This window comes from Chlorocebus sabaeus, chromosome 1, assembly GCF_047675955.1.
Source record: "Chlorocebus sabaeus isolate Y175 chromosome 1, mChlSab1.0.hap1, whole genome shotgun sequence".
NCBI classification, from domain to species: Eukaryota; Metazoa; Chordata; class Mammalia; order Primates; family Cercopithecidae; genus Chlorocebus; species Chlorocebus sabaeus.
Genome location: NC_132904.1, coordinates 29710473 through 29725129, shown reverse-complemented (window position 1 = coordinate 29725129; position 14657 = coordinate 29710473). Strand labels below are relative to the sequence as shown.

The following is a 14657-nucleotide window of genomic DNA, read 5'->3' as shown; positions in this document are numbered from 1 at the left end:
CCTCACTCCCCACTGTGGGCACGGAGGCACTGCGCCACCCATGGCAAGACCTCGCCCTGTCTCCAGCTCCTCTCCCAGGATATCCAACTACCTGTGTAACCCAGAGATCTTTCTCCAGCCGGATTCAAAGAGAAATTTAGCGGGAAAAGAGAGGCCAAAGGCTGAACCCAACGGTGCAAGCTTTTATAATGCAGTCATCCTCTGTCCTGATGTCGCGGGGCCGGCGGGAGAAGAAAGCCAGTGCGTCCCGGGTCGCAGGGGCCGGTGGGGTTCGGAGGCACAAGCACCCCGCGACACTCCAGGTTCCCCGACCCACGTCCACGGAAGCCCCAATTATTTACAACCTCAGCAGCGCACGGGGCGGAGGCAGAGGGGCCCGCCCAGGAGGGCTGCTACTTCTTTAAACCTCTGCCGGCAGCTTAGTCACAGCCCCCCTCGCTTGGGTGTGTCCTTCGCTCGCTCCCTCCCTCCGTCTTAGGTCACTGTTTAAACCTCGATAAAAACTGCAGCCAACTTCCGAGGCAGCCTCATTGCCCAGCGGACCCCAGCCTCTGCCAGGTTCGGTCCGCCATCCTCGTCCCGTCCTCCGCCGGCCCCTGCCCCGCGCTCAGGGATCCTCCAGCCCCTTTCCCCCGCGCCCTCCGTTCTCTCTGGACACCATGGACAAGTTTGGGTGGCACGCAGCCTGGGGACTCTGCCTCTTGCAGCTGAGCCTGGCGCAGATCGGTGAGTGCCCGCCGCATCCTGGGCAGCAAGATGGGTGCGGGGTGCGCAGCGCGGACCCGGAGGTAGCCCCTCCGGCTGAGTCGGCCCTGGGGGACTGGAGTCAAGTGAGTTGCCTGCGAAGTGCATTGGGCTCCGGAAAGCAGGGCTGGGATTTGCGCTAAACTGTTGGAGAATGTGTCTGTGGAAGCACCGTTTGGTTGAAAGAAAAAGAGAAAGAGAAGAAAGTTTGTTGGGCAGGCTGCCGGCACGCAGTTTTGGGCGAGGTCGCTAGAGCTGGAGCACATGGCAGAAAGTAACCGTTCTCCTGGATGCGCGCAGTCGGTGTCTGGACTAACAGGCTCCTGTGCCCAAGGGCTCGGCAAGCCCCACCGGGCTGTGTCTAGGCAGGGCAGAGCTAGGCGGGGCATGAACTGGGGCTAGAACAGGGCGAATGGCTGTTATCAAGGTGGTCACAGAAGGGGTCACAATTGCAAGTGTGAGACTGGCTGGCAATGGGTTTTCCAGAAAGGGGTCCTGGGTTCTCCCAACTACCCACTGAGCATTTTTCCAAAGCTTACAGTAGGCACTGCCACTGCCACCTTAGCGCTGTGGAAGCCTGAATCAGCTCTGCGGTAAAGTCTTGGGTCTCCATGAGATTCCAGCCTGGGACAGGGAGCATGAATAGGAGAGGCAACCACTGGACCAGCTGCTTGGTCCTTGCTACCTCCTGCTTCTGCCAATCAGTGTGGGGGAAATCTCAACAGTAGGGTGGCTCATATTCCCTGCCTGGCAACCTCAGAGCAGAGAGAAGAGCCTTGATACCACGGCGACATCAGGGACACTGGGGCTAGGGCTCCAATATCTCATCCCAACAGGGTCAGTGCTATGAAGGGGAGGGGCTGCGTGTAAGGTATATTCTAGCACGGCTCAACTCCAAGCATTCTCTTTCTTTGTCTATATATGTACAGATAATTGCACGGCCAATTCGCTTATCGCTGGCCAAAATTAATTTTTCTCTTAAGAAGTGCCAGCTTGGTCATTAAGACAGCTCAACCTGCATACAGTAAATTCCACTCAGCAAATATTGATTAACCCAGTTCCACGGGGGTACTGAGAAAGTGAAACGCAGTCCTACCTGGTTACTTTAGATTGAGTACCCAGTATAACTTATCTTGAATTACTTTCTGCTTTCTGTATCTTCCTACTTTCTGCAGTAGGAAGAAAGTGACCCTAGGTAGAGGCTAGGCAGGATGAGTTCTCTGTGCACATGCATCTCCCTTTCTGTGTGAGTAAGAGGTCATTACTAGGTAGGGATTTGGGGATCTAGGATTTATACGACTGAAGCTGAAATAGTAATAATAATGACAGCAATAACACAGCCGGTCATGGTGGCTCATGCCTCTAATTCCGGGACTTTGGGAGGCTGAGGCAGCAAATTTCCTGAGGTCAGGAGTTCGAGACCAGCCTTGGCCAACATGGTGAAACCCCGTCTTACAAAAAATACAAAAATTAGCAGGGTGTGGTGGTGCAAACCTGTAGTCCCAGCTCCTTGGGATGCTGAGGCAGGAGAATTGCTTGAACCCAGGAGGCTAAGGTTGCAGTGAGCCAAGATTATGCCATTGCACTCCAGCCTGGGTGACAGAGCGTGACTCTGTTAAAAATAAATAAATAAATAAATAAATAAATAAATAAATAAATAAAAAATAAAAATAAAAAAAAAAGCAATATAGCACTAACTACCATGCACTGTATATTTTCACTGTGCCAGGCATTATGTTAAATCCTTTCCATGTGTTATCTCATTCTCCCCTCACAATGGCCTAGTAAGAAGTTTCCTGTTATCAGGCCTGTTTGACAGGAGGAAAACTGATGCTTAGAGAGGTTAAGTGACTTGCTGGCATTCACATAGCCAGGAGCAGTGCTGGATGGAAACCCAGCTCCACTGAGCTCCAAAGCCTAGGCTTAGAATATGTTAGACTGTGTAAGATGGACAAACTTGGAAAGGATTCAAGGAGGAAAGGATTTTGGTGGACTCTAGGCCTTAGGGAAAGTTCCAAAAGGGACTGGAGCTCAAATAAGCCCTTGAAAAGTGGAAACACTCAGGATGGGAGAGAAGAGTCAAGTTGGAGATCAGGGAGAGCCCTGGGCCTGGCCTCAGAGAAGAGGGACCTAGTGGTTTCCCTATGGCCTCTAGGGAAGTTTATTTTATGTTACCTACCAGTGCCATCTTCTGCTTTGTCTTTGGGCATTCTGACTCCTGACTCCTTCCAACTTGTCTCCCTGATTCTTCTAAAGGGCCCCACCTCCAAATATTTGGCACGTCCTAACCCTTGAGGTTCTCCCAGAGACCGGCAGGCTCCCTCCTGCCCCGAGTTTCCACGGCCCCTTTGTGCAGCATCATTTAGAGGAAGCACAATGAAGTGCCAGTAGCAATAACTGCCCCGGCCCTCGCTTTCATGTGCTTGTAAAGTTGTTTGGCAGGAACTGAGACTTGGAAAGGAGACATGACTTTGTCACAGGGCTTGGGGCTGGGCATGGGGTGGGTGGCGGGAGGGAGAAGGAGGAAGGGGGAAGGAAAGGAGCTCTTGTTGTCCCATTCTGGGGAGTGGTGGACTCTGGACAACCAAGAGGAAACTTTGGAAAGGAGCAAGGCTTTCGGGAAGAGAAGGGGATCCAGTCTTTGTATGGGAAAGCAAAAAGTGGAGAAATGGCCAAATGTAGTTAAGTGACATTGGACCCAGAAACTCTGAGTTGGGGAACAGGTATCTTGAATTAGGGGTCCTGTGTAGGAGGAAGAAAGTGACCCTTGGTGGAGGCCAGCAGGGATGAGTCCTTCATGCACACACATCTCCTTTTCTCTGTGGGCGAGGGGCTCTTTGCTTGGGAATTGCATGCCTGGTGTTGAGAAAGAGGTGAACGTCTGAGAGTCCTGGGGCTTGGGGCTGGCACATACCTTTCTGCTCCTTTCTCTCTAATTGAGCATTAGAGACTCCGCCCCTTGCGGGGAGTTAGAACTTTGGCTGTGTTTTCCCATGTGAAGAAGGAAAGAGGCAAAGCTTCACCTCTGTTGGGGCTAGCATTGATTAATTGAGGTATTCCCCATTCACACATTGGAAATCCACTTCCTGCAAAGGCATGGTGACATGTGTGTGTGTGGGAGGCTGGCAGCCAGAAGGAAAATGTTCCGTTTGTTTTTTCCCAAATTTCCCCACAAAGGAGGGGATGCTGGACAGCATGGAATTCTTAGTTTATGACAGATTCCCTTCCATTCATTCAGGAACTATTTCCTGACTCATTGTCATAGACTCAGAGATGGGAACTCTAAGGATCATTTAGAAAACCTGAAAGAGAGGGACTAGTGACTTCCCCTCTCTGAGACTCGTTAAGATATTAGGGCAGGGCATTTTTCACTGGTCTCTCATATATCTCTATCATGAGGACTGTGGGAGCCTCAACCCCAACCCCTGCACTGGGCGGGGAGGGTGTGATCTACTGGGGTAACAACATTTGTTTCACGCCTTAAATACTACCTTACACAGTCATTACAATTTTATATATTACTCTACAATATACCCAATTTGAATTTAATGCAATAATCATGACATATATTTTTGACCATATAGCAGCGTTGGTGTTTGAGAAAGATTCTCTGTATTGTCCTGCGGCTTCTAGCACCTCCTGGAACATCACTAGATGGTTAGGAGCACCGAAGTTTCAAAAGCCTGACACTCTGCTATGGTACCATATGGTCCTATGTAAAGCAGGGCCCTAAGTCCTGAGTCCCTAGGAAATACCACTCAGGGAGCACTGACTCTATGCTAGACATGAAGCCAGGGGGTAGCACAGGATATCTTATCTAAGCCTCCCAACAGCCCTATACACCTAGCACTCTCTTAACTACATTTTCTAGATAAAGAGATCGAGACTTGTGGAGATGGCATGACTTGCCCCAGGGTCCAGTGGTGGAGTTGGGATTTCCTGCCATCTAACATCCTCCTATGTTAGACTCCAGTGCTTATGCTCCTTCAATTCATTACGTGTCTGGAGGACTTTGAAAACTGTGCGTGCCTCTCCCACACTCCCTGTCTCCTGTGGCTAGCATAAGTAAAGCGTTGCATGGGTGGCTTCTCTCTCCACCCCTGTGGCAGGCTGTGGACTCTTGGCTGTCCTGCCCTGGCCTGTCTCCCCAGGTTTGGCCACAGATATCAGAGATGCCAACCAAGTTATTTGTAACTAAAATAAGTCACTTCCCTTATCAGAGTCCAGCTGCCCTCCCAGGCATGCTCTCATTTGCAGGTTTGGAATAAAGGGAGAGGTGGTTGCTTGTCTACGAGACAAGTTAGGGCAATGCCCTCTGCCTGAATATTAGGAAAGCAGCACTACAGGAGCTCTCACTCTGACCTGGCAAGCATTTCACATGCACTGACCCAGAGACCCACTCCTCACATCTCATTAGTAGGTTGTGTGACCCCTGGCAGGAAGCTGACATGGGTCTTGAACTGAAACCCAGTGTGTGGCTCTAGGTGACACATGGCCACCCAAGTGAGGTTTTGGATCCACCTGCAGTGTCAGATGCTTCAAGGCTGGGGTCCACTGATGGAGAGGAGGTGGTTGGAGATCACCTGGGCCTCCCCAGCACTGCCTCCTGGCTGGGGCTGGGGCTGGGGCTGGGGCTGGGGATAAGAGAGTAACTGCACTTGTGTTTCCCCAGCACCTTCGCTTTAGCTCACTCCAGCCAAGAGCCTGAAAGGGAAGTGGTTCTTGTGAAAGAATGAGCTGAAGCACGTGGCAGATGCTACCAGGCACCGTGTAGTTTTCAAAGGGGATCTTTTTCTGCCTCAGAGAGAAATTCTGGGGTTTGAACAGCAAGAAGCTGATGACTCAATTTCCTTTGTGTCCCTGCTTTAATGGGAAGGTTGCAGGCATTCTTTAGAATGGCAGGGGAGGTTGATACCTTCTACCTTAAATTTGAATCCCACTTTTCACTCACTTAGCAGGTTGAATTTTTTTAAGTGTAGCCCCCACAACTGCCCAACTGGGTTTGGAAGGCAAGCCCAATTTGCCAGAGTAAACCAGAAGGGGTACTTTCTAAAGTTTGTGGTTCTGGAGTCTGGTCTGGCATGGATACAGTCATTGTGTGTTCCAGATTTTCCAGGAGAGTCAGGATCTCAAATATGCAAACACTCTACCAATTGACGTATAGTGTATATTTTGACTAAATGTTTATATATTTTTCCACAAATAAATACATGACTTCATGTAATTGAAAGTCAAACACTTTTTTTAAAAAAAATGCTTTTTGCATAAAGAAATTCACATCTTTACAACTCCTTAACTAAGATGGTGTCAATTAAATTAATGTTTGATCCAGGACATGTGTACTTTGGAGATAAGTCTTTCATATTCCTCCTCTCTCCATTGCTCAGTCACCCCACTGTGTGACATACCAAGATAAGCCACATGTTTGATTCTTGTTTGCTGGATGTGGACATATATACATCGCAGGTGTGCCTGTAAGTACGTGCCTGATGGATCTATGTGTGTGGTGGGAATTGGTGATGCCAAAGAATGCTAAAGACTTTCATGCCCCTTAAAGGGGAAAATAACCACAAGAAAACAAATTCCAATGTATCTTCTCCTGTCCATCTTCTGCAGCACTGGGGGAGTCCCCAGATAACAGGGATCACGTCACATTCATTTTTGTGGGCCCAGATCCCAGTAGTATTGACACATAACTGTTGAACTTCAATGAATGTCTAGAATATAAGTCATGCTATCTATATATATGGAAGCATGCTGTCAGTATGGCTAAGGTGCAAATACATTTATGTGTAAGTGAGAACCGTAGTGACGGCTGTGTTGCTCGGGACAGGGCCGAGGAGGGCGCTTGGCTGACTGACTGCCCACCACAGGCCTCATGTTTGGTCTACCCCGAAGAGTGAGCTCACCCATCTGTTTGTTTGTGGCTTTGGTGGCTGCCTGCTGTGACCGCTGGGGACATCTGGCTAAAGACAGGGTTACTAGATAGTTGGTCTGAGAAGGGAGTGGGAGCCAATGAGATGAAGACACCAACCCCAAATTTAAGCCTCAAAACAAGAACACATCCCAGCAGCAGCCAGATTGGAGTTCTAGTTATTTTGGAGATACTGATATGAGGTTAAGATCCTTGGGTGAGAGGCCCACACTCCTCCAGCCCCAACACCTGCTTCTGGAAGGTGGTGGCAGAAGACAGAAGTAGAAGTACTACCCAGGAGATTCTTGCCTTCTCTGTTGGTCTCTTTGGGCAATTATCAAGCTGTCGTCTGGCCGGATACTACTGTAGCTTCTTCAGGGGCAAATCCATAGGGAATCCTGACATCCAACAGGGAGCCACTTTGGCAATGGCAAACCATGTCTCCTCTCTACAGAGCTTGTGATGTCAGAAATTACCCATAACTGGGGCAGGTTTTGTTTTCCTGAAGATTGTCTGCCCAGCTAGACTTGAGTGACAGGGAGACAAACACAGAATGAGGGGGTGGATCTTGTGGGGGTGGGGAACGATGGAAACTCACAGAGCCAGATCTCCCCGAGTTTGAGGTGCACTGGCTGCCTGGGTGTGTCCTCCTGAGGCAAGTGTCCCTGCTAAGTGCAAGTGTGGGCAGACAGATCTCAGGTGGGTGGGGAGGGACTGAGTCACCAAGGAGGTGATTTGCAAAACTCAGGTCCCAGAAACTTTCAGGTCTTCAGCTTTTAAAAGTAAAGGTTAATTGCAAAACTCTGGAGTTTAGGGAAGAGATTATTCACATACACCAGTCATTTTGAGCATCTGCTGTTGTGGCGTTGCAAGTCTCCTTTGGCAGTGCCTGAAAATTCTTTTGTTTTTGAGAGCTCTTATGCTTTTCCTGCTTGCATCTTTGCATAAGTTCTATGTTTCTGAGAACTCTCACCACTATTAGTAATAATAGCAAACACTTACAGAGTGTTGATCATGTACCAGCGCCATTCTATTTGTTTCCTATATACTGCCTTGTTTAATCCAAACACTGATCTCATGAAGGTGGTGCTGATATTATCTGTCTTTTACATATGAGGAAACTGAGGCACAGATAATTGAAGTAACTTGCCCAAGGCCATGCAGCTGATAAGTGATGGCACTGGGATTCAAACTCATGTCTGGCTACAGAGTTCATGCTCTTTGTCACTACATTAGAGTGCTTCTCTTCACATATTAAGATGTCGAGGCACCCCGGAAATCCAGACAATTGTACCTGGAAGTACTGTAGTTGTTTTCAAAAACTTCATTTGGGAATCTAGTTGTGGGTGAGGTCATAACATCCACAGAGCTTTTAAATGTGATGTCAGAGAAAGGGGCTAGAACTGCAAAAATGAAGGAGGAGGAAGTTGTAACAGAAACTTCTTCCAATGCATATTCTGAGTTGACTCATTCATTCCGATCTCTGAACAGAAGCTCTACTCTCTTCTATGTGATGGAAAGTTGAGGATAGGGTAGGACTGACAGGGATGTGAATTCAGTTGTTTGTTCATTAGGATAGGGTAGGGCTGAGAGGGATGTGAATTGAGTTGTTTGTTCATTATCACTTCATTATTTGTCACCTGGATGAAAAGTGAAGGTGGCTGATTAGCGGTTCTCCATCATCTAGAACTTTGACTGGGAAATGAGCAAATCAAATAGCAGCAAAATATTTGCCCTCAGCCTACAGGCCCTTGGTTCCAGGGTCCTCTCTCTACCGGCTAGAATGGATGAGGGAAGGAGGGAAACTCTGAGAAAAGAGATTGTCAAGAGTAGGGTTGTACATATCCAGGGCACAAGGAATTTGGCAAAAGCTGGAAGTGTGCTATAGCCCTTCTCTCCAGCCCTAGCCTAAACCAGACAACCAGGCTTCTATTTGGCCCAGCATGTGACCATCCCATCAGGGAGCAAGAGAGTTTCCTCTGGGTACCCCTCACTGAGAAAAAAGCCACCCAGGAAGGGAGGAGGCAAGGCCCCCTGGGAACATCTGGTTCAGCCCACTGGAAGGGACGCAGGCCTTTTCCTGGGAATGGGAACTCATCCCAGATTCCAGCCCCCTTCCCCCAACTTTTAAAAATTATTTTTTCAATTTTAATGTATCTCTTTACACTTAAACAGGCCTGCAGTGACTTCTCGGAGGACCCACACACCAATCATGGGACTAGGCAGCATCTTTTTCCACTTCCTTTCCAAGATAGTAGCACGGTAACAGTAAAGCCACTTTGTAAGTGTTCACCATTATGTACATTAAGATGCCAGGGAGAGGGCCGGGCATGGTGGCTCATGCCTGTAACCCCAGCACTTTGGGAGGCTGAGGCGGGCTGATCACCTGAGGTCGGGAGTTCGAGACCAGCCTGACCATCAAGGAGAAACCCCATCTCTACTAAAAATACAAAAAAATTAACTGGGCATGGTGGCACATGCCTGTAATCTCAGCTACTCGGGAGGCTGAGGCAGGAGAATCACTTGAACCCGGGAGGCGGAGGTTGCGGTGAGCCAAGATCACGCCATTGCACTCCAGCCTGGGCAACAAGAGCAAAATTCAGTCTAAAAAGAAAAGAAAAAAAAAAGATGCCAGGGAAATAAACAATTCCATGCATCCAACACCTGGTCTCCTGCCTGTGGCTTAGAAGGACATTTCTGCCCAAGCCTCTAGCCCCAGTCTTTGCATGCTCTAAATGAGTACCTACTATATGCCAATCAGAGATGTTGCCTCTGCTGAATGTGTGCAGTCCAAAAACCAGAATCCAACAGAGCTAACTAAGCACCATCTTGCAGGAAACCAGCTGATGTCAGCTCCGCAGCCACCAGTGAGTTGCTGGGCCCACATTACCCTGCAAGAGGGGAAGGGCAATTCAGGTAACCCACAAGAGTGCTGCTCACACAGAGGGGATAAAAGTTTGGGGAATAAATCTCCTGTTAAGGAGTTTGTTTTTGCAGTGGATCCTCTGTGGTGAGACTAGTTGTCTTTACAATATCATTAGAGGTCAGGTACATTCCTGTAGACTCCCTTAAGTGACTTACTTTCTCCTATTGTTCCCCCTGAAAATTCATAAAAACCTCACAAACACATCTCCATTTAAAAAGAGAAAGTTTAAGGGATGGCGTATAATGACAATCTCTTCTCTTTTGTCAGTGAGCATAAAAGCTCCTTAGGGAAAAGCCCAAACCCTCTACACATTTTCATATTCATAATAGCCCTGAGCAGTCAGCACAGTTCCCCAATTATAGTGGGTACTCAGTAAACACTTGGATGGCTTACTGAATTAATAACGTTTCTAGATTTGGCTAGCAAAGCCATCTCTGTTACTTATTTTTCGTGATTTTTTATAGGTTCTGTCTAATTCTTTTTCTTCATTTTTTTTCTTTCTGGTCTATACAAATCTTCTTTCATTTTTCTCCATTGCTGCTTGTAGCAATCCTCAACCCCCTTCCCCCCTTGAAATTTCTGTTCTCTGCACTCTTTTCAGTCTAAAGAATTCTTTCTTGAAGTTTGAAATGTAACACAAGGCAGGGAAAGTTTACAGCTCATTGTATTTTGTCCAGTAGAATGGGGATCTGGATTTCCTATAGGTCTGACTGCCTCTTTGTCTACACCTTTACTTCCAAATCTGGCCTCGTGTATAAAAAGACCCCAAACCTTAAAGTCATGTTCTCAACAATTCTCAGAGAAAAATTGTTGGCTTTTTGGTCACCATGCCAGAGGAATAAAAGGGCAGTTGTTTCTTTCAGTCAATGGTTTGTAAACCTCCCAGACTAAAAATCACCTCCATACAATCAGATGCTTGGTGTGGTATAATGAAAATGAGGAGGTCTGGCTTTGAGGAGAGTCATTTAGAAGGTATAAAGACAATGGAACAAGACAGGGGGACCCACTCACCAGTTGATTCCATTCTTGCCACTTAACAGCAGCATGAGCTTAGGCAGTTGCACTTGTTAAGTGTCTGGAACAATACTTAGCACATAATGTCTAAACCTAAATGTTTATTTCATAGAAGGTACCCCAAGAATAGAAATGATTATTATATCTTAGCTTCTTTTTATTACTGATTCACTATGTGCTGCTAAGCAAAGTATTTCACCCCTATTTACCTCTATTTTTCCACGTGTAAAATGAGAGAGTTGGATTCTAGTTGATCTGTGAAGTCCTTTCCAGACTCATGTTCTATAAATTCGTCACTCTGTGGGCTTACTAACACCTAAGCCTCATAAAATCTAATGGAAAGAATAACATAAAACCACCATAATGCAGTGTCAAAAAAAATTGATGCCTGATTTGTATTAAATGTCAAAAGTGAATTATTAATCCATGCCAGAAATAAACATATGGACCCAATTACACTTTAACTCCAATCGGCAAGAGTGACTCGTAGGGAGAAAGTGCTTTGCCCATAGTACTCCATAGAATCCTCTAGACCATGTGGAAGGTGAGCAGATGAAGAAGCTCTGGCCAGAGAAGTTAGCAACATGTCCCAGTCACACAACTGAAACTGCAGGAAGTCAGTCCTGGGGTTACCTGCAGGGTCTGAACACTGTACTCTTTATATTGTACTTTAAAAAACATTGCTTCACATGGCCAGAAAAACCAACCTCCAAAGGAGAGAAAAATTGTTCCCTTCACTCTCAGAGCTTCATGAGCACCTTGGACTTGCCAGCTTTCCGCAAGCAATCCCTGCAACTTGTTGGTACAAAATTAATCACAATATTCAGACAAAGCAGTACTTACAGGGTGAGCACTAGTATCCTATGCAACTAGGGTAGCCTGAGAATCTAAGGGAAAAAAAGCAAGACAAAACAAAAGATTATATATAATCTTCTCCCAAATCAAGGCACTGAGCAAGGCAGGCCTGTGAGATGGTGAATTTCTGCTTCTTCTGAGAGTCCTCCAGACCCCCAGTAAAAATTTGTTTTCATCATAAAACCAGATAAATTCTTGGTCAGGAAAAAGAAGGAAAAAATGGAAATCATAGAGATTGCACGACTTAGGAGTTTGTCAAAGTGTGTCAGAGGCTATCATATAAGGCTAGTTTCTGGCATTCTATCCGTCACTGAATGTCCTTGGTCAGATCATAGCTCCTTCTTGTTGTGCTCACTTTATACCCATCTGGAATCTACTGACCATTAGTTGAAATAAAATCCCAGATGTTCTCAGATCTCACATCCTGTGCAATGCCCTCGGTTATTGCAGATACGGTTCAGTCATCTGTCTCTCCAGCTAATCATACAGACACAGTATTCTAGAAGTGAGAACCCACTCGTAGCCAGGAGAGGTTCTCCCTCTTAGTCACAGGGTGACTGTGGGCAAGGTCCTTCCCTTGTTGGTTGCCTCTGTCTCTCCCGTTATAAGATGGTGACAAACTGACCAATTTAAAATTTCCTTAAAATGTATTAGCACTGTGGACAGAAATGAGGAAAGCAGAAGACCTAGTTTCTGTCCTCAGGGAGCTTACCGTTTGGTGGAAGTAAAGTTAAACAGGTGAAAGAATTATGCAAGAGAGCATAACCAAGTGTCAGAAGATCAGGAAAAACAGACATCTCGATTGTATGTGAAGGCTTCGAGGAATTTGAGGATGAGTTGAACGTGGAAAAGAAGATGGACAGAGAGAGGGGAGAAGAGAGAAACCCAGGAAAGGGCAAAACATGAGCCAGGAGTTTTAAGTGGGGAGTAAGAATGGCTTGACTGGGGCCGGGGGAGGGGTCAGCCTGCTTGGATAAGAGAATTCATGTTAAGAACAGTGAGAGATGAGGTTGGACAGATTCCAGGCAATCAAGTAACAGTGGCACTGTCCACTGGCAGAAGACCCAATTTTTCTGCCCCAGAAACTCAGAAGTTCTCATGAATCACCCTCTCAGACAGTGCTAGACAGAGTTCAGAAGCAGGCCAACTCCAACTTTGGCAACTTCGCCTGGGTTAGAGAGTGGCAATTTAAGTGAATCCCAAACAAGACCTACTGTGGCAATAACAAATAGATTTTAGCTCAAGGAACGTTTCTCATTGACTGCCTAGAGGCCTCCTAAAATGCTGTGCTAAGAAGTCAAACCTTGGCTCAGGTATAGAGAGTGCTGTGATCCATTAGTGATGTCTGCTATGGGCACAGTATGAAGGATTTGACCCCCATGCATCACATGGACATCACCGTAGAAGAACAGCAGGCTTTCTTTGTTAATGTTTCTGAGAGTTGTGTGTATAGTCCTCTGGGAGTTTAGCCATTCTAGAATCTGGCCAGCTAGCCATACTATAGACTCTATCTCCTTCTAGAACAGTAGAAAAGCAGTCTATTGCCCAGAGGGCAGAGTTTAGTCATTTGAGCCTTTTGTTAGCATTCATTCCCATTCTGTCTTCCCATTTACCCACTTGAAGTTAGAGGCTGGGATCCAGATATCTCCTGTGTTTGAACAAGGGCCAGACTTCCTGGCAAAGAGTCCCTTCTCCCCATCAGTTTCTTCAGCTGCAGACTGAGAAGACAAAAGTGATGCCTCACTCGTGGTGGCGACAGGAGGAATAACTAGCTAATGCGAGGAAAGCCTTTGAAGATGAAAGGGTGGTATGTGAACGTTAATTACAACGTTTATCAGCCCTGGAGCCTCTGCATTCTCAGCTGCCACTGGAAGCTCTTCTGTGCCTCCCAAATGCAAACAGCAGCCGCATTCCACGAACGGACCTCACTGAGTCCTGCTTAGAGCATCCAAATCAAGAAGGCTGGATTTTGAGCTCAGGCTGGCCAGCTAGCTCACTCTGGGCCACTCAAGTTTCCCACTACTCATCCCCAAGGGAAAAAGTAGGCTAGCTACCTGGGCAGGTAAGATAAGATAGAACCAAGGTATAAACAAAAGGCTCCATCAAAAGTCTACCAGAAATAGCCCCCGGGTAAGATTAGGACACTCTGCTCTAATTCCCACCCTGTGAAAGCCTAATTGTTTGACCTTGGGCTATTGGCTTTATCTGTCTAATGGTTCAATATACTGTGTGAACCATTTGGGGATAATAATCCCTCTGCCTCCCCTAGACCTCTCCACCTTTGCCTGCTGGTGTGAAAGTGTTTTGTGCTAGTAGGCAGAAGCACGTGATACAAAACTACAAGGTCCTATTATTACCTAGGATAACTTTCGCCTGTATCTATGTCTCCTGTTGCTGGTTGACCCCAATCATTGAAACTGTATTCTTTGGAATGCTCAGCAGTCTCCTCCAAGCTGCCATCCCCTCCTTATCTAGGTGGGCCCAGTATTGGCTCAGGGTTCTTGGTTGTGCCATTTCCTAAGGCTTGCAAATTCATTCAGCCTGCTAGCGTGACTCTCAGTGCCCTTGCTGGGATAATTCAATAAAGGGCTAGAGGTGGGAATGGGATAATCATCAGATGCTTTGCTAAGGCTGATGGGACAGCTTAGAAGATACAAGCTGAGCTGAGCCCATGCAGCAGCACCAAAATATGGGTTCCAAGAGGAAGGAGAGGAGAAAGAGAGAAAGGACCCTATATGGGAAGTTATCATGGGCTGATGACAAAAAAGCCAAAGATGAGGGCATGTCAGAATGGGAAAGGGTGTCAGGAATTTTGTAGCCCACTTGTTTGATTGGAAAGATAAGGAAGCCTCAAGGGCTGCAAGTGACTTTCCCAAGGTCACAAAACTAGTTAGTGGCAAAACCGTGGTCTTCTGACTTGTCCAGTTTCCTTTTCATTTTATCCTTTGAGATGCTAAAAGAGAGGACACTAACTAAACAAGCAGACAATGATCTGATCAGGACAACAAGACTTGGAATGCAAAACAAGAAGAAGATAAAAGGGTAATGGATTTTTTAGTGGCACAATGGGAAATGGAGTAGGTGTTTACACTGCACTGGGGCCCTCACTACGCTTGAAACTGGTTCCTCGTGCACTGTCTTGCACATCCATATTTGGTATATTTTTGATCCTTTTTGACTTAATGAGCATTTGGAAACCATAAG

General features: G+C 46.7%; 1 protein-coding gene across 5 annotated transcripts in view; it reads left to right on the top strand.

Moving 5' to 3' along the window:
• Positions 1–451: 451 nt before the first annotated feature.
• Positions 452–14657, top strand: part of CD44 (CD44 molecule (IN blood group)) — a 91849-nt gene continuing 77643 nt past the window's right edge. Inside the window, exon 1 of one of the 5 annotated variants that reach the window (XM_008002097.3) lies at positions 452–726. In XM_008002097.3, coding sequence (XP_008000288.1) covers positions 660–726 — 67 coding nt within the window. In that variant the 5' untranslated portion in view covers positions 452–659. The remainder of the gene's footprint in view (positions 727–14657) is intronic. The other 4 variants (XM_037999518.2, XM_037999519.2, XM_008002153.3 and 1 more) reach the window with 4 other exon arrangements.